Source organism: Rosa chinensis, chromosome 3, assembly GCF_002994745.2.
Source record: "Rosa chinensis cultivar Old Blush chromosome 3, RchiOBHm-V2, whole genome shotgun sequence".
Classification (NCBI taxonomy): Eukaryota; Viridiplantae; Streptophyta; class Magnoliopsida; order Rosales; family Rosaceae; genus Rosa; species Rosa chinensis.
In genome coordinates, this window is record NC_037090.1 from 23,064,237 (window position 1) to 23,082,036 (window position 17,800).

The 17,800-nt window shown below is 37.6% G+C and overlaps 3 protein-coding genes across 3 annotated transcripts; all 3 read right to left on the reverse strand.

Annotated features, from left to right (window-relative positions):
• Positions 1 to 814: 814 nt before the first annotated feature.
• LOC112193629 (phosducin-like protein 3) lies at positions 815 to 2,622 on the reverse strand. The gene is made up of 3 exons (XM_024333837.2): positions 2,322 to 2,622; positions 1,891 to 2,240; positions 815 to 960 (listed from the first exon to the last, which is right to left on the reverse strand). Exons 1-3 carry the CDS (start codon positions 2,567 to 2,569, stop codon positions 815 to 817), a joined length of 744 nt encoding a protein of 247 aa, XP_024189605.1. The 5' UTR covers positions 2,570 to 2,622.
• Positions 2,623 to 7,485: 4,863 nt separating this feature from the next.
• On the reverse strand, positions 7,486 to 9,696 carry LOC112193857 (phosducin-like protein 3). The gene is made up of 3 exons (XM_024334098.2): positions 9,288 to 9,696; positions 8,857 to 9,206; positions 7,486 to 7,935 (listed from the first exon to the last, which is right to left on the reverse strand). The coding sequence occupies exons 1-3, from the start codon at positions 9,533 to 9,535 to the stop codon at positions 7,775 to 7,777; spliced, it is 759 nt and encodes a 252-aa protein (XP_024189866.1). The 5' UTR covers positions 9,536 to 9,696; the 3' UTR covers positions 7,486 to 7,774.
• Positions 9,697 to 11,396: 1,700 nt separating this feature from the next.
• LOC112194874 (E3 ubiquitin-protein ligase RHF2A) lies at positions 11,397 to 16,091 on the reverse strand. The gene is made up of 11 exons (XM_024335121.2): positions 15,971 to 16,091; positions 15,792 to 15,872; positions 15,557 to 15,698; positions 14,264 to 14,404; positions 14,059 to 14,105; positions 13,452 to 13,514; positions 13,268 to 13,373; positions 12,714 to 13,090; positions 12,514 to 12,621; positions 12,030 to 12,396; positions 11,397 to 11,713 (listed from the first exon to the last, which is right to left on the reverse strand). Exons 3-10 carry the CDS (start codon positions 15,611 to 15,613, stop codon positions 12,084 to 12,086), a joined length of 1,212 nt encoding a protein of 403 aa, XP_024190889.1. The 5' UTR covers positions 15,614 to 15,698; positions 15,792 to 15,872; positions 15,971 to 16,091; the 3' UTR covers positions 11,397 to 11,713; positions 12,030 to 12,083.
• Between the last annotated feature and the right edge of the window lie 1,709 nt (positions 16,092 to 17,800).

Below are 17,800 nucleotides of genomic sequence, written 5' to 3' on the forward strand. Positions count from 1 at the left end.
ACTCCTTCAAAACCAACTAATGTTTCACGTAAGTCTACTTTTCACTACAATATTTCACCCTACAACTTCTGCATTAAAGCCTGGTAATGTTACGGTTTTCAACTTTATTTACAAGACACATTGCATATTAGTTTTCTCCAATATTCCACAATATATTTGAATGTCATCATAACAAGAGTTATAGTGCCTTTTACCATCTCATCACTAAACAATATTCTATATATACAAAAATGACATCTAAGATACGTTCATTGAAATGAGTCAAATGACCATACAATAGTGATGATCAATGAAATGAATTTGGGTAACGAAAGTTCCATTTCAGCAACTCGCATACAGTTTTCATGATGATTAATCCAAGAGTATAATTTTTTCTTTTATAGAGCATGCAAAATACTGACAAGTTACAAAAACCACCATGTTTTAGACTATCTAGTGAATGTGGACAAAAACTAAAATATGCAATGAAAGGTTTAAGGGAAGCCTAAGATACACTAATTGAAAAAAAAAAAAAAGGAGCAGAACAACAGAAGCCAACTTTGATTAGTCAATGATCATTATGTCTTTTAATCAAACAAGAAAGTGTTGGTTCTGAACAACATCGCCATCCATCTCACACAATGCGCGGTTCACATTATAGGTCACCCAGGTTACTGCCATTAAATCATAATCTTCCACAGATGATGAAAAAAGTTTTGCAAGCAGCAAGATGATTCACAAAACAGGAGTATTCATATAAACTCAAACTCTTCCAAAAGCCCTGATAAGAAAACAACAAAATTCTTCAAGAAAACGACATTCAGTTACTAATATTCTAGTCACTTGAATATCCATCGTCCTTATCTTCATGTTGTGTCACAACTTTCTCTATGAACCTCTTGACAGCTTCCCTTGATCGACCATTAACACTCTGCCCATCATTAAGTACAGGATCTGATTGACAGAGAACTAATGCCACACCTAGCATTTCAGAACATAGAAACAATTCAATAGAAAAGATATTGATAATTTCAATAACAAGGCCAAAGTCTAAAGAGAACGCTAATCATGATCATCAGCTCAAGTATTTGAGCTACATAAACAAAAGAAGTTAATTGTATGTACTGAAGAAGAGACATATTTGTATCTATAAACAGTATTGTTTGCAAGAGGAGTATAGAGAATGATTTGTGTGCATTTAAATGTCCAGCTTTAAGGAGTAATTCATCATCTATGCTAAAACCCACCGGCCAATAGATTTCTCCTCCGGAGGTGAAATCATGTTCAATAATCCACCTTTGTCCTTCAGAATAGCAACAAAAGACACAAATTGATTCTTTGCACACATCAATAGGAGCCCTAACCTTAGCGGAAATAATATCTGGCACCATGAGTTCTTGAAACACTTTGCTACCCGAATCAAATGAAACAGGCCTCTGTTTTCAACCGTACAGCAGGCCAATATGCTATTCCATTCAAAAATACATTTCCCATAGAAACATTAATGGAATTTAACCTAGAAAGAGTTACTGAAATCCTTTTCCAAAAGTTCATCCTAAGGGCGTATATTACTTAATTTAGGAAAACACACACACTCATAAGTAGTAGATGAAGTTGCAGCAATTCCATATAAACCGCAAGAAGCCATGTATTGCACAAAAAACTTGGCCAACTATAATAACATTCACCCACTTTCAAGTTCGTTTGTGCACAAATATACATCCTGCCATTCATTCTAAAGATTTCTACTTTTTTCACAGTTCATTTACAATTTCACAGTCCACAGAGAAGCTGAAAACTATCAAAATCTTTTTATTCTTTCGTACTTTTTTGAGTCGAAAAGACCTATCAAGCTGTCCAGATGCAAAGGAAATAACAAAATCAGAGCGGCATTCAAAAGGAGAAAGCTACCTTCAGGTGTGCACCTCCTACCAAAGCTGCGCAACCCAACGTGATTGGCCTTGACAGCGCCACTGTTGTACACTAAAAGAGTGGGAAGATTACGATCAGGGTAGTTAGGAATGCAGTCTGTGGATATTATTTTCACAAATTTGGTTGCTGGGTACTTGGTTGCCAAATCCTCCAGACACTGCATCAACAATCCACACTCTGCAATTCCTTCTTTGTAGAGAATCACCACCACCCAAACGTCAGGCGGAGCTTGCGAAACCTCGCGCACAAAATCTGATCCCGAAATCGGAACCACTGACCCAAACCTTGCAACCTTGGCTGCTTCTCTCAATTCCGACAGCCTCTTCCTCCTACCAAACAAAACCACGCCAATCTTTTTTGGTGATTCCAACAAGATGGGAAGAATTGAGTTGGAAAGTGGAGGGCTTTACCTGTATTCCTCGAGGAAGCGATCGTCATCGAGATCGGGATCGTCTTCGAGATCTTCGAGGTCCTGCTCGGTCTTGTCATCGATCCAAGACTTGTCTTTGGGAAGAGAGGCTTCGTCCTCGGCCGGAGTGAAGGGCGGAGGCTTAAACGCCGGCTTCTTCGGCGGAAGATTGCCGAGCTTTGCCTGAATATCGTCCCACTGGGTGGAGGCTCCGTCCAAGTCCTTGTAGATATAGTGATAGTCCCCCATTCTCTCTCTCTCTCTCTCTCTCTCCAAATACAACAAAGATCTTCGAAAGGCTTTGTCTGTGTTCACAATCAAGCTCTGAAGCTGTGCTTTATTTCTGGGTTCGGAAAGGCTCTAGAGAATCTGAAGCTGTGAAGCTGTGCTTTATTTGGCTTTCAAACTCCACAATGGCGCGCTCTATTTTCCTACAGTCGTGTCCTCACTCTAAACCCTAGTGAATCTGATCATTGTCCAATTTTGATGGTTGTGAGTGCAGAGAAACTAAGGTGGCGGAAAATCACGAAGCAGTTTCGGTTTGAAGAATGTTGGCATGAAAACCCTAGATGTGGGGAGTTAATACAACAATCCTGGTCCAGACCTTCTACTGGTAATGCACTACAACAGGCTACCCTAAAAATTCAAGATACTGGAAATACTTTGATACAATGTTACTTATCTGAGCTAAATAATCAAAAAGCGAAGATGAGAATCATTCAAGAGAAGCTTAATGATCTCATGCGTCGACCATATTCTCCGGAACAATATGAAGAACAAAGGCTGTTACATATTAAACACAATCAACTGTTGGCTCAGCAGGAGAAGTATTGGAGACAACGATCCCGAGCAATTTGGCTTAAAGATGGGGATAGGAATTCTGCCTTCTTTCATAGGAGGGTTACTAACCGTAAGAGCAAGAACCTAATCAGAGGACTTACTGACGAACATGGGCAGTGGCAAGTAGAACCAAATGAAATTCAGAGACTCCTACTATCATATTTTAAGCAGGTGTTCTCCACTGAGAGTACCAACTTAGAGGCTATCGAAGAAATTATCCAAGCAACACCAACAAAAGTGTCACCTGAGATGAATGACAGTCTTATGCAGCAGTACACAAATGAAGAGATTAAAATTGCACTCTTTCAAATGCATCCATCGAAGAGCCCAGGCCCGGACGGTATGTCCCCTTCTTTTTCCAAAAATATTGGCATGTGGTGGGATTTGATCTATGTATGGCAGTGCGTAGCTTTGTGGAAACAAGAAACATACTGCAAGCCACCAACTTCACCTATCTGTGCTTAATACTAAAGATAAAAAACCCTAAAGAAGCTGCTCAATTTCGGCCAATTGCTCTAAGCAATGTCATATGTAGAATTTGTTCCAAGGTTGTTGCAAATAGACTCAAAGTTTGGCTTCCTCACATCATCTCTTCTCTGGAAAGTGCATATGTACCAGGGAGAATAATCTCTGATAACACATTAATTGCTAATGAAGCTGCGCACTTCATGCATAAGCTTCGTCAGCAAGTAACTGGTTTCTTTTCCTTGAAATTAGACATCAGTAAAGCCTATGACCGACTAGAATGGTCGTACCTGCAAGCTATCCTGACTAAACTAGGGTTCCATCCAAATTGGATAGCCATGGTCATGAACAATGTCACTTCAGTCAGCTATTCTTTACTAGTACAAGGAGAGCCGACTTCACATATATTACCTACCAGAGGAATTCGACAAGGTGATCCACTATCACCTTACTTGTTTATTCTCTGTGCAGAAGGTCTGTCTGCCCTCATCACCAATGCTATGCAACATCATTTGATTCAGGGAATGAAGATGTGTCCGCAAGCTCCCACCCTTCATCATCTATTTTTTGCAGATGATTCTTTGCTATTTGGAACAGCCACTACCGCAAAATGTCATGCATTTAAACGCATCCTCAAAGTTTATGAGCAAGCTTCGGGCCAAAAAGTAAATTTCCAAAAGAGCAGTATGGTCTTCAGCAAGAATGTTGATATTGATCTCCAAAATAATCTAGCATCCATCCCTGAGGTAGAAAGAAAAGAAGAGCATGATAAATACCTTGGCTTACCATTGAGAGTAGGGAAGTCCAAGATAGCAAAATTTTCTTACATCAAAGAACGATTGTCCAAGAAGTTAATCAGCTGGAAGTCCAAAATCCTGAGTTGTGCTGGTAAGGAAATCCTCATCAAGGCCGTAGCTCAAACAATGCCTCTTTACGCCATGAATTGTTATCTGCTACCAAAAAGCTTATGTGATGAAATCCACCAACTATGTGCTTCATTCTTTTGGGGGGACACTGATGAGAAGAAGAAGATTCATTGGAAAAGTTGGGAAAGGCTTTGCTTAACCAAGCAAGAGGCTAGGGAGGTATGAGTTTCAAAAACATTTATGCTTACAATATAGCCATGCTTGCTAAACAAGGATGGAGAATTATCTCCAATCTGCAATCTTTGGTTGCTAGGTTATATAAGGCTCTATATTTTCCACATTGCTCTTTCTGGGAGGCTGCTATAGATGATTCTCCTTCTTTCTCTTAGAGGAGCATCTTACACGGCAGAGCTGTACTTCAAGCTGCATACAATGGAAAATTGGAGATGGGGAGCAAGTTGATATTTGGACTGATCGGTGGATCCCTGTACAACCCTCGCATCAACCTGTTAGACCTCAACACACCTCTTTACACAAGGTGGCAGACCTCATTGATGGCACATCCAGACAATGGAAAGCTGAGTTAGTTCATGGTATCTTCCCCAATGACATTGCCTCAAGGATTCTTTGTATTCCTCTTAGTCGTAATCCTTGTCCAGACCGGTTAGTGTGGAGTCCGGAAAAGAGGGGATATTACTCCGTTAAGTCTGCATATTGAATCGCAAGAATGGATGTTATGCAACACACTCTCACCTTTACATCCAGTGGGGATCCATACAAAGACCTCTGGAAGAACCTATGGAAAGCTAAAGTGCCTAGTAAGGTAAGCATTTGTATTTGGAGAGCTTGTCATAATTTTCTCCCCACAAGAAAGAGGCTGCTTACTAAAGGGTATGATGGAGACACCAACTGTTTACTCTGCAATCATTGAGTGGAAGATGTGGTACACCTTTTCTGCAAATGTCTAATAGCAACAACTATATTCTCAGCAACTCCTTTTCATCTGCAGAGCACTATTTTACCATCACTCAACTTCAAAGAATGGATGTTAGAAAAAGCCTTAACATTGAGTGCTGAAAACTTGGCAAGTTTAATGATGATAATCTGGGCTGTATGGAAAAACAGGAATAACATGCTATGGTCAGGCACACAGCAAACTGCTCAAGATGTGTTACTAAGTAGCTTCTCATGGCTTGATGAGTTTCAGAAAGCTCGAGGTGGAGTCAAACAACCGAAAGCGCATCTGCGGCCTCGATGGAAACCTGCTGAGAATGGAGCGTTTAAACTGAACGTTGATGCAGCTTTCTTATCATCAACAACCAAGGGAGGCACTGGAGGAATTTTACGAGATGCATCAGGAAGATTTGTAGCCGCATTTGCTAGTCCAGTGACATATGCAGCGTCTCCGAAACAATGTGAGATCAGGGCAATTAGAGCAGGACTTGATTTACTTGTTTCTCTTCATATACAGCATGTGGTTGTAGAAAGTGATAGTACCATGGCCATCGCTGAGGCTCTGTGCACAGATCACACTCTCTTGGCTAATGGGGGTTTAATTGATGACATACAGAGTGCCATGCAGCAAATTCCAAACGTTCAAATATGTCATCAATCACGATCCAGCAATATGGTAGCACCTAGGCTTTGAAGCAATTAATAGTTGTATATGGATAGGTCTAGCACCTACTTGTATTCGTGATGTTCTCCAGCACGATTCTCAGTACCTCCATTGAGGTTCTGTTCTAATATAAGTTCGTTATTGATTCCAAAAAAAAAAAAAAAAAAAAATTAAAAATTAAAAATACTCTTTACTGTATATATATTAATATTCAGATGCAAAATGCCCACAAGTTACAAAATTCATCACGTTTTAGACTATCTGGTGAATGCGGACAAAACCGACACATCTCTTGAAAAGGTTTAAGGGATTAAAAATAGGAGCACAACAACTAAATCCAACTTCATGATCATTATGTCCTTAAATCATAACAAGATGTATTAATTCTGACCAACAACGCCATACAATGTTTACCCCAAAAAAAAAAAAAACAACGCCATACCATCAACAAACGACTAAAATAATGCGAAATCATTTTTTTCTTGTTCGAGTTTTCCACGCAAGATGAAAACACAAGTTTTCTGTGTCCAGTTATTTTTTTTTTTTTGGTACCAAAATGAGCATGAAGGAGAAATTATATTTTTTTTTTGGTACCAAAATGAGCATGAAGGAGAAATTATATTGAAGGCAGATTAGGGAATAACATACTCTTTTATAACCATGAAAATGGTAATTAGAATTCGGAAAAAGATCGTGCGGTGCTACCGCTGAGGCAAAGGTCCCCATATCTTTCTGTATAGAAGGTCAATGAATAATGAATTGACTGGGTCCTTTTGGTCCCCTTAAGACTCTATTATGAGTTTATGATTGGTTTCCTCTATTACGGTAATAAATCGCAACCAACTGACATTTCCAATAAGTCTATTTTTCACTACAATGTTACAACATGCAATTTTCATGCAAAAGAACTAGAGCCTGCTGGTAGTTTTACGGTTTTCAACTTTATTTACAAGACACATTGCATATTAGTTTTCTCCAATATTCCACAATGTATTTAAAAGTCATCATAACAAAAATTATAGTGCATTTTACCATCTCATCACTAAACTATATTCTATATATACAAAAATGTCATCTAAGATATGTTCAATGAAATGACCATACAATAGTGATGATTCAATGAAATGAATTTGGGTAGCGAAAGTTCCATTTCAGCAACTCGCATAAAGTTTTCATGATGATTAATCTAAGAGTTAAAAACCTTTTCTTTCATTAAAAATAGCCCATATATATCAATATTCATATGCAAAATACCGACAAGTTACAAAAATCACCACGTTTTAGACTATCTGGTGAACGTGGACAAAAACTAATATGCAATGAAAGGTTTAAGGGTGGCTTAAGATACACTAACTGAAAAAAAGGAGCAGAACAACTGAATCCAACTTTGATTAGTCAATGATCATGATGTCTTTTAATCAAACAAAAAGGGTCAATTCTGAACAACATCGCCATCCATCTCATACAATGCGCAGTTCACATTAAAGGTCACTCTGGTGAATGCAATTAAATCATAATCTTCCACAAACGATGAAAAAAAGTTTTGCAAGCAGCAAGATGATTCACAAAACAGGAGTATTCATCTAAACTCAAAAACTCTTCCAGAAGCCCTGATAAGAAAACAAACATCATTCTTCAAGAAAACGACATACAGTTACTAATGTTCTAATCACTTGAATATCCATCGTCCTTATCTTCATGTTGTGTCACAACTTTCTCTATGAACCTCTTGCGAACTCCCTCGATCACAGCTTCCCTTGAACGACCGCTAACACTCTGCCCATCATTAAGTACAGGATCTGATTGGCAGAGAACTAATGCCACACCTAGCATTTCAGGAGAACATGGAAACAATTCAATAGAAAAGAAATTGATAATTTCAATAACAAGGCAAAAGTCCAAAGAGAATGCTAATCATGATCATCAACTCAAGTATTTGAGCTACATAACAAAAGAAAAAAAAATTAATTGTATGTTTTTGAGCAAGAAACATATTTGTATCTATAAACGTATTGTTTGCAAGAGGAGTATAGAGAAAGATCTGCTTGCATTTATATGTCCAGCTTCAAGGAGTAGTTCATCATCTATGCTAAACCTCACCGGCCAATAGATTTCTCCTCCGGAGGTGAAATCTTGTTCAATAACAACGAATGACACAAATTGATTCTTTGCACACATCAACAAGAGCCCTACCCTTAGTGGAAATAATATCTGGCACCATGAGTTCTTGAAACTCTTTGCTACCCGAATCAAACGAAACAGTCCTCTGTTTTCAACCGTACAGCAGGCCAATATGCCATTCCATTCAAAAATGCATTTCCCATAGAAACATTAATGGAATTTAACCTAGAAAGAGTTACTGAAATCCTTTTCCAAAAGTTCATGCTAAGGGTGTATATTACTTAATTTAGGAAAACACACACACACACACTCATAAGTAGTAGATGAAGTTGCAGCAATTCCATATAAACCGCAAGAAGCCATGTATTGCACAAAAAACTTGGCCAACTATAATAACATTCACCCACTTTCAAGTTCGTTTGTGCACAAATATACATCCTGCCATTCATTCTAAAGATTTCTACTTTTTTCACAGTTCATTTACAATTTCACAGTCCACAGAGAAGCTGAAAACTATCAAAATCTTTTTATTCTTTCGTACTTTTTTGAGTCGAAAAGACCTATCAAGCTGTCCAGATGCAAAGGAAATAACAAAATCAGAGCGGCATTCAAAAGGAGAAAGCTACCTTCAGGTGTGCACCTCCTACCAAAGCTGCGCAACCCAACGTGATTGGCCTTGACAGCGCCACTGTTGTACACTAAAAGAGTGGGAAGATTACGATCCGGGTAGTTAGGAATGCAGTCTGTGGATATTATTTTCACAAATTTGGTTGCTGGGTACTTGGTTGCCAAATCCTCCAGACACTGCATCAACAATCCACACTCTGCAATTCCTTCTTTGTAGAGAATCACCACCACCCAAACGTCAGGTGGAGCTTGCGAAACCTCGCGCACAAAATCTGATCCCGAAATCGGAACCACTGACCCAAACCTTGCAACCTTGGCTGCTTCTCTCAATTCCGACAGCCTCTTCCTCCTACCAAACAAAACCACGCCAATCTTTTTTGGTGATTCCAACAAGATGGGAAGAATTGAGTAGGAAAGTGGAGGGCTTTACCTGTATTCCTCGAGGAAGCGATCGTCGTCGAGATCGGGATCGTCTTCGAGATCTTCGAGGTCCTGCTCGGTCTTGTCATCGATCCAAGACTTGTCTTTGGGAAGAGAGGCTTCGTCCTCGGCCGGAGTGAAGGGCGGAGGCTTAAACGCCGGCTTCTTCGGCGGAAGATTGCCGAGCTTTGCCTGAATATCGTCCCACTGGGTGGAGGCTCCGTCCAAGTCCTTGTAGATATAGTGATAGTCCCCCATTCTCTCTCTCTCTCTCTCTCTCTCCAAACACAACTCTGTGTTCACAATCAAGCTCTGAAGCTGTGCTTTATTTCTGGGTTCGGAAAGGCTCTAGAGCATAGTGAGTTGTTTTCTTGTAATCTATACTCGCCGTTTTCCTCTCATCTCTATCTTCATATAGTTGCATCATGAATATCAATTTGATTATATTTATATTTTTTAAAATTTTTAAAATAATACTATTTATTTGATTCCAAATAATTAGTTTTAGAGATTTTACGAGAGAAATTTTTCGAATTATTATTACTATATAAAATAATACTATGTTTATTGATTCTATAATTAAATTTATTTAGAAAAGTTATTGGAGTTGAAGGTTGATTCAATGAATATAATATTTCAACTGTAGTTTGTACGTTTTACTTTTAAGGTTTCGCTATTAATCAGGATTGAAAAAGAGACTGAATATATACACAAACTAGCACCAACTTAACCCTCTGGTTAACAAAATCAATTTGAAGTAAAGTAACTTCAAGAATATCTCATTCGACATGATAATATTCATGTCTAACTTGAAGGCTTGCCCATGATTAGTTGGTCATTTCCTGTTTTTTAAGTAATGATACACTTCATTGGCGATGATAAGATTGTTGGGCTTATCGGTCGAAATAATCTATCGATTTCTATTTGGGAAGATCATTACTTATACTCAAGTGCTCTGAAACAATGCAGCCAAAACTTTTTGATCGAAATATAAGTTACGAATTTTTTTTTTTTGGTTGAAATAAATCAGAATGAGATGATGTTCGGCTCGAGATGAATAGTGTTGTTGATCAGCGACATATCCAAGTGAGTTAGTAAAATGTACTCAGGATTAAACTAGGCATTGTTTTTTTTTTTTTTAAACCAAAATATTTCGTAACTAAAAAATTTAAAATTCAACATGTTCAAACAGACCCAAACAACAACCAAAAGACCAAAAAAAAAAAACTTGGCTAAACAAAACCAGCTTCTTAAATCTCGTACGAATCGTCACTGGAGCGTAAAGATGGTTACATAAAACATCCATATTGGACAGGGAGGAGTCCATTGTACAATTTTAATTAACTATGAGGAAATAAAATAAAATTACATGACAAAATAAAAGTAAAAATCTTTAGTAATCTAAACTTAAAAAAGACAAACTCCTAATTACGGTACTTCTCATAGAGTATAATCCCATTCTAAAAAAAAATACAAGCATAATCCCAACAAGTTGTAGCTTCTTTCACTTTCCAGTTAACCATTGCAAAGATTCAATATACGCAAAACATTTAGATCAAATGTACAATACCCTTGAGTCGATCTACCGAGTGATTCATCATTCATGAAACTCTCATGCTTAATGTAGCTATTGCATATACTTTTGCCTAACGAAACTTGTATGACCAATTCACATACAACTTTCATGGTCAATAGAACATATGCTACATCCAAAAACCCCCTACCACATCATATTGTTTGAAGTTCAGTGAACCGGTTTACCAAAATGTATCAGTTTTCAATCATGTATGTTAGTTTGTTTTGCTAGTCATATAAAATTCATTACGATTTAAACTATGATAGTAAATGAAAAAGCTCAACATATCTAATCATGGGAGGACAACAGGTGAGTCGACTTCGATCATAGTGGTAAAAGTAAATAGTCTGTTACAGAAAGCTCGAAAATTCTACAATACCCTTTTAATATATGAATCAAACAAGATCGTAGACTTAATTACTCATGAGAATTATGACCGAGTTTAGATTGGGATAGCAACCCTTCGAAACCATCATGACACGAGTTAAGCTGGCAAGCCACAGAGAGTCTAATAAACTCTTCTACCTTACTAGACGATACTTGTTAATGTGTAATGGCATATTGATCTGCAGCTTTACCATGAGTCATATACTTGGAAAGAGTTCCAGAAGTCTCGACACTTGGTATTCAAAATAAATCAGTGCCAAGAATCAGATCATTCAGACAAAATTAAAGCACTACATATTGGGTTATATATAGAAACATATTTACATACAAATATATACCCATTTATATATGTCGACTGTCCCGATTGAACACTTCATCTTCATCTCAAGACTTGCTCTTCCTTATTTGATTTCATTCACAGCTCTTTAACTCTAGCCTGAAGTGCAAGGCATCTCATCCTCAGCATGTCATGCCTGCAGAAAAAGGTAAACAACCTTAAAATCGAAACTACACTCGGAAAAGTTGGATCAGTAAGATAGGTGTAAGAATAAATGAAGCAAGAACATTCAAAACTTTGTAACCATAACATCACTAGGCTATTTCTTGGCCCCAGTGGCTAAGCGAGGGCGGAATCGAGTTAGGATTAGGGTAGGTTATGCAGGCACAGAATTCATATCACAAAAATGAGATTCACACTGGAACCCATAAGCTGCAAATATGCTGGCATTGGAGATGAAGTGGTTTACTTGAGACTGAAACGAAAAAATTGAAGCCAATGCCATTACTCACCTCATATAATAAAATGCTGAGGATAGATGCACTGCTGAAACAATTAATGCCTTATCAATTGGAAGCAGGACCTGCAGCACAAGTTGTCGCAGGCCTATTGTTGTTGGTCAAACTTCGTCCATGACTCTCAGCACTGTTCTGGTTTCCCTGGTCAGTAAAAGAACCATCTGCTGTTGGATTTGCTACAGGATCCTGGTCAACTCTACTATTATCTCTGGTCTCAAGGCGCTCTATAATTCGAGATACACTAGCAATTCCAGCATTGACTTCTCTCCGGACTTCGGAACCAAGTTCTGACATAGAAGTGCTACGAGAGAACAGCCTCTCCTTCCAGCCTCTTGTACTCTTTGAAAATGACTCCTTATATCTTGGGTAAAACAAGTGAAAATGGTATAAGAGAAGATCTATGAGCTCAATCAAACAAAATATCGAAGTAGTCAAATGAAGTTCAGAAAAGAAAAATGGTTCACTTCATGTATCATACTTCATTGACATGGCATTGAATTTTGATTTCAGAGACTCTGAAATAGACTGAAGATCTGATGGTCCTGCACTTTCCTGATTCATTGGTGAGGACTGACTAGTAGAGCTCCTACAAACAGATACAAATGCTTAGCAAAGAATAGCATACAATAAAACTGAACGACACTATTAACATAAATGCAACAAGGAAACGATGACTACCAGCGACTAGAGGGAACACGATTTCTTTGCATAAGTGTAGGCCCAGGTGGGGAGGAAGAAAACCCATCAGTTTGAACAGATGAAACTTGTGAACTCCATCGTGATGATTCATTTCCACCTGATGTAAGTGGGATAGATGGACTTGCTGCAGTTATGATAGCTGGTTCACTCTCCCCACCCGAGGCAGAAACATGACCAAGTGAAGCTGCACTATGATGAGTGGAAATAACTGAGAAGTGTGGATGACCACGAACAGATGACCGGTTCCTCTGGCCTTCCCTTCTACCAATGTGGTGAGCCCTTCCCATTGAAGCAGCAGCTGCCAGGTGCTGGATGATACGCTCTTCAAGGTCAGCATCATTAGTACCCACAGGTAACTGCATTCATAGCATGACCACATTAATATAACTCCTGAAGCTTTAAATTTCTACGTTCAATTTCTTCAATTCTTTTCTATTGGACAGACAGAAGTAGATCAGAGCTTCTAGTGTTACAAAGAATGTATGGAATTGTTTCATCAAAGAAAGGAATAAAGAACAAGATAGAGGATAGACATGCTGCACTTCAAATTCGCCAAGGGTGGGATGATGGAATATAGCTGCATTTCTTGATGTGGCCCTAATGCTCCTCTCCCGTTCTACTGCCTCCAGTAATTCTTGACTGCCACAAATATGCATTTGAGTTAAATCAAGGTAAGCAATAACAATACAAGTCAATTAGATAATGACAAAAGTGAACCTGGAAGGATCCTTCAGGCTAAGGGCTTGCCAACACATCGGACATTGGGAACTTCTCTGGCACCTATATATGTAACAGTGTGTTAGACTCTAAGACTGATGTACGTTTATCCATTACTATTTCGCTGAACAATTATCTTACAAAAATTACCTATTGCTAATCGTTAAGCAAATACGCTTAGATAATCCATTCACAATTTGAATACTTACGGATGAACTAATGATGGAAGAAAGTTAGAATAAAGAAGGAAAAAAAACACACACAACAAATCAATGCACATACAGTTTCTTTAAGCCAAGAAAGATGTCAATGGATCTCTCATAAGCAAATGAAAACCAATAACAATATCTTCTTCAAGTCAGAGTCGATTTTACGTTTTCATGAAAACGAACCATACATAAGAGGAAATTTTAACGGTTATATAATCAATTGAGAAAAAGAATGACCTGATGAAATGATATTATCTCTTCTTAAATGAATGCAAGTATATATCAAAGTCCAATGACAAAAACAAATAAAAAGTAAGATCACTAATTGAGTTTTAGTAACAACCATAACAGAAAAGAAAAATAAAGAGTTATTAAACATTTGAAGATGAGTTATATACCATTCCAGGATGCAGTGGAAGTGAAACTCATGCTTGCAAGTAGTCAGCTGCATATAAAACACACAGAAATGGAATTGAAGGCACATCATTGTAAGGTAAACACGTGAAATACAATGCTTATAGATTATCATCTGTTCTAAACACATGATAATTTATATTACCACTGCAACAGATGAAACAGGAGTATGTAAAGTTGATATAGTACCACTGAAGGATCACTTTCACAAAAATCCTCAAGGCATATGCTACAGGCTTCACCACATGCATCTTGTATCCCCCCTTCCACAAAAGCAGCAGCTGATATCAATTGAGTTTCAGCCTTCTTTGCCTCCGTCATATCCGGAACCTTTTAATACACAAAACCAAGTTTCAGCATTAAAAGAGAGTAGAGGGTTCATCAGAGGCATAACTAAAACCTAAAGAGAGTAAGGATCCATTTTCAAAGTCTAGACCAATCTCAGTCCCTAAGTTGAATGGTAAAATCAAACACAAATAACACATTTGCAGCAGACACTAAACCAACAAAAGCTACAAATCATTTTGAGTTGCCAAATTATAAGCCCCAGCTCAATGAGCCTTAACCTACAAACTGAGGCTGGCGAGGTCAGTCTCTTAAGTCTCACTCCATTTAGCCTAAGCCCCTAACCACATCCACAACCAAAATCTTTGGAAATTATTTCTTAGCATACAGCCTTGTCCATCACGGCTTTCCTCTAGTTATTTTTCATCTATGTTAAAATCCATCCATTCAAAATATCCATCTTAGAAAGATGTAACATTTCACTACAATGCTAAATTGTATTCTCTGAAAACTGATTTAAATGAGTGAGACTTCAATTTCATGGGCCTTACACAAACTTTATTATCATTCATCAACCATTCAAATCAAAATCACTCCTTTTTCAAAGATGTTAAACTGAGGTAGGTGAATAATTATATATGTTGGAGAACTCCAAGAGATTCGTGTACGGTGCACAATTCAAAGAGCTACACTACATCTTTTACATCTCTACCTGAGATGAATAACAATCTGGATGTCCCGCATCAATGTAATTCCAAGACAGAGGAAAAACATTACAATTTACCAACAGATGCTTCAAAACTAATGTATATCCTTGCGATATTTAGTGCGATCATCCATTATTGTAAATTAAAGCGAGTTTTAACTTGCTGATGACCCAGAACAAAAAAATTTATGTTTCAAATTTTAACAACAAAATTATGGATAACATGAGAAAGTTTGAAAAGCTGATTTCTTTTACTCGGGTATGGTTTCCTCTATACAAAGTCCTTTACATAAAATCAATACGTACATTCATCCATCCATCCATTCGTTCATCCCGCATAATAAATACCAACGCAAATACATGAAACCCAGATGAAAAAATGATCACATGAAAGACCAATCATAAGAGAACCGAATCAAGTTTCAATCATAAAAGGAAAAGGAACAAACTTTAATCAAAATCTCAAAAGGAAGAAAGGTTTAAGGGTTTACCTCCATTAAGGGATTAGAATTGGTAGTCAAGAAATTCAGAGAAGAAGAGCCATTCATGCAGCCGATCGTGCTCCGACTTTCCCAACAAGAGAATCCCACTTCAGAGATTCACAGCAGGAAGCCGGCAAATGGATTGAACACCCTAGAATTCAGTGGTGTACAATGATTAATAGCTAAAAAGAGAATGAGGAGGAGGAGGAAGAAGGAATAGGAATATTGCAATGTCCACCTTTACCTTCAATAATTTATGGGAATGTTGGTTTAATATTGCTGTGTTTTCAAGTAAAATATCCCTCTAATCCAAGTTATCTAAGCTCTGTTTTCATCAAAAGATATAATCCAATTATAATCGGCTTAAAAAATTTCTATAAATACAAAAACAGATGAATCATGAATGTGCCTTTCAACTCCCACATTTGAGGTTTTGCTTTATTTGTTTTGTCTGTTGCGCGGAGGAAAACAAAGCATCCCGACAACCACGACATCATAAAACTGACAGGGAAGACCTCAAGAGTCGCGTCCTTTGATCAGCTCACACCCTTTGAAAATCTTATCTTTCTCTCTTTATGGGTCATTTCATTTATAAATGTAGGTATTTTTTGCTCAGTTTTTGTCTGCCACAGTGAACAGTCCCACACTCCTATCCTATTTGCAAAAAAATTTGGAGAAACTACACCCACCTCCTTGACCAAACTCTAAAACACAAAAAACTCCACTACATTTGTTTTTAGACACTTAAGGACATTTTGTCTTTAGCAAGTTTCACTTTCTCTTCAAGTTTTTATCTTTCCTTTCAGTAAAAAGAAAATTGACGGAGCGTAGTGGGCCCATGCTTTTGAATTTGTTTGTTTAACCATATTGCAGGTATAAATCCATCCTCTATACTCGAAGGTAAACGGTTATTTTTACCATTCATAATTTCGATTGTTGATAGACTTGAGTTGATTGCTATCTGCAAAATTACTACTAAGGAATTGCAAAAGGAGAGAGAGAAATTGAGAAAATTAAAAACCTATAGAGATAATCTTAGTAGAGATTCTCCCAATTACTGGGATATTATCTATAGACTACAGACTAGAATCTATAGAATAAAAGAGGAGATAGATAATCTCTTAGAAGTTCTGGAAGAGGAACAAAAACCTCTTGATTATTTGAGCATTGGTTAGATCCGCAAACAACTGGTATCAGAGCTTGTAAAATAGCTCAAAGGAGAACCCCTCCTTAATGGGGACAATGTCAGAATTGTTATTAGAGAAAATAAATTCTCTATTGAAATCTTCTGATGAGAAATATCAGAAGTTGTTACTAGAAATATCTAGATGTCAAACTCATCTAGAAAAATTACCTGCTATAATCCACCAATTGGAAAGATTGGAAAACAAACTGGATTATATCAAAGAACTTCCAAAAACGGAAGAAGAAAAGCTGACAGTCGTCAGTAGAAAAATCAATGAACAGCAAAAAACGCTGGAATCTATGAAAAATATACTGAAGGACAAGAAAGGGCCTACAGTAAAAAAGAAAACTAATGGATTCAAACCATTAGAAAAACCAGACACAAATCGTGTTCCAAACATGATTTTTCTGGAACCATCTACTAGTCAGACTAGTATCCGGTATGAAAACCCGGAAAAAAGAGAAATGAAGATGTTAAGCATCTTTGGGAAAAAGAAGGGAGTACAGCTCCTAAATGCTGAAGAATTCGAATTCAACGAAATCGAACAAGAGGTAAAAAATTCCTCAATCCCAAAGTTAGATTTTAAACAAATCTACAAAAGGGGAAAGTTTGATTTAATGGATAGCCATTATTTTAAACTTCTAGAAATTACAACTCCAGCTACAGCAGGAGGAGAGACTGATCTTCTATTGATCACTCCTTCAGAAGTTGCTAGAGCTCAAGCAAAAAAATATCAATTTATGCATATTGGAGCAGTCCAAGTAGGCATAAATCTGCTTGCACGTGAAGGCATAAACTGTTCGGTCCTATGTGTTCTACAAGACAATAGGTTAACAGACTTCCAAGCTAGTTTGTTGGGAACACTCGAAGCATCCTTATGTGATCAAGTAGCGTATTTCAACTGCTTCCCCAACTTCACCACCAGCTTGAAAGATGCAGCTCATTGTCTACGACTGAGGGTCAAGACAGATGGCATATCTATGAAAGAAGATATGCAAGAACTTGCTATAGTATATAGAATATACTATAAATTGATGAGTACTACAGTAGCCCCTAAGACAAGGATA

What these genes read in the sequence shown, in the direction of transcription:
- LOC112193629 (XM_024333837.2), bottom strand. Translation starts at nt 2,569, where the DNA reads ATGGGGGACTATCACTATATCTACAAGGACTTGGACGGAGCCTCCACC. An exon ending in CGCTTCCTCGAGGAATACAG is followed by an intron (nt 2,241 to 2,321) that starts GTAAAGCCCTCC and finishes TTTGTTTGGTAG; the next exon opens with GAGGAAGAGGCTGTCGGAAT. An exon ending in TAGGAGGTGCACACCTGAAG is followed by an intron (nt 961 to 1,890) that starts GTAGCTTTCTCC and finishes CTGAAATGCTAG; the next exon opens with GTGTGGCATTAGTTCTCTGT.
- LOC112193857 (XM_024334098.2), bottom strand. Translation starts at nt 9,535, where the DNA reads ATGGGGGACTATCACTATATCTACAAGGACTTGGACGGAGCCTCCACC. An exon ending in CGCTTCCTCGAGGAATACAG is followed by an intron (nt 9,207 to 9,287) that starts GTAAAGCCCTCC and finishes TTTGTTTGGTAG; the next exon opens with GAGGAAGAGGCTGTCGGAAT. An exon ending in TAGGAGGTGCACACCTGAAG is followed by an intron (nt 7,936 to 8,856) that starts GTAGCTTTCTCC and finishes CTGAAATGCTAG; the next exon opens with GTGTGGCATTAGTTCTCTGC.
- LOC112194874 (XM_024335121.2), bottom strand. Translation starts at nt 15,613, where the DNA reads ATGAATGGCTCTTCTTCTCTGAATTTCTTGACTACCAATTCTAATCCC. An exon ending in GTGAAAGTGATCCTTCAGTG is followed by an intron (nt 14,106 to 14,263) that starts GTACTATATCAA and finishes TTTTATATGCAG; the next exon opens with CTGACTACTTGCAAGCATGA. An exon ending in GCGAATTTGAAGTGCAGCAT is followed by an intron (nt 13,091 to 13,267) that starts GTCTATCCTCTA and finishes CTATGAATGCAG; the next exon opens with TTACCTGTGGGTACTAATGA.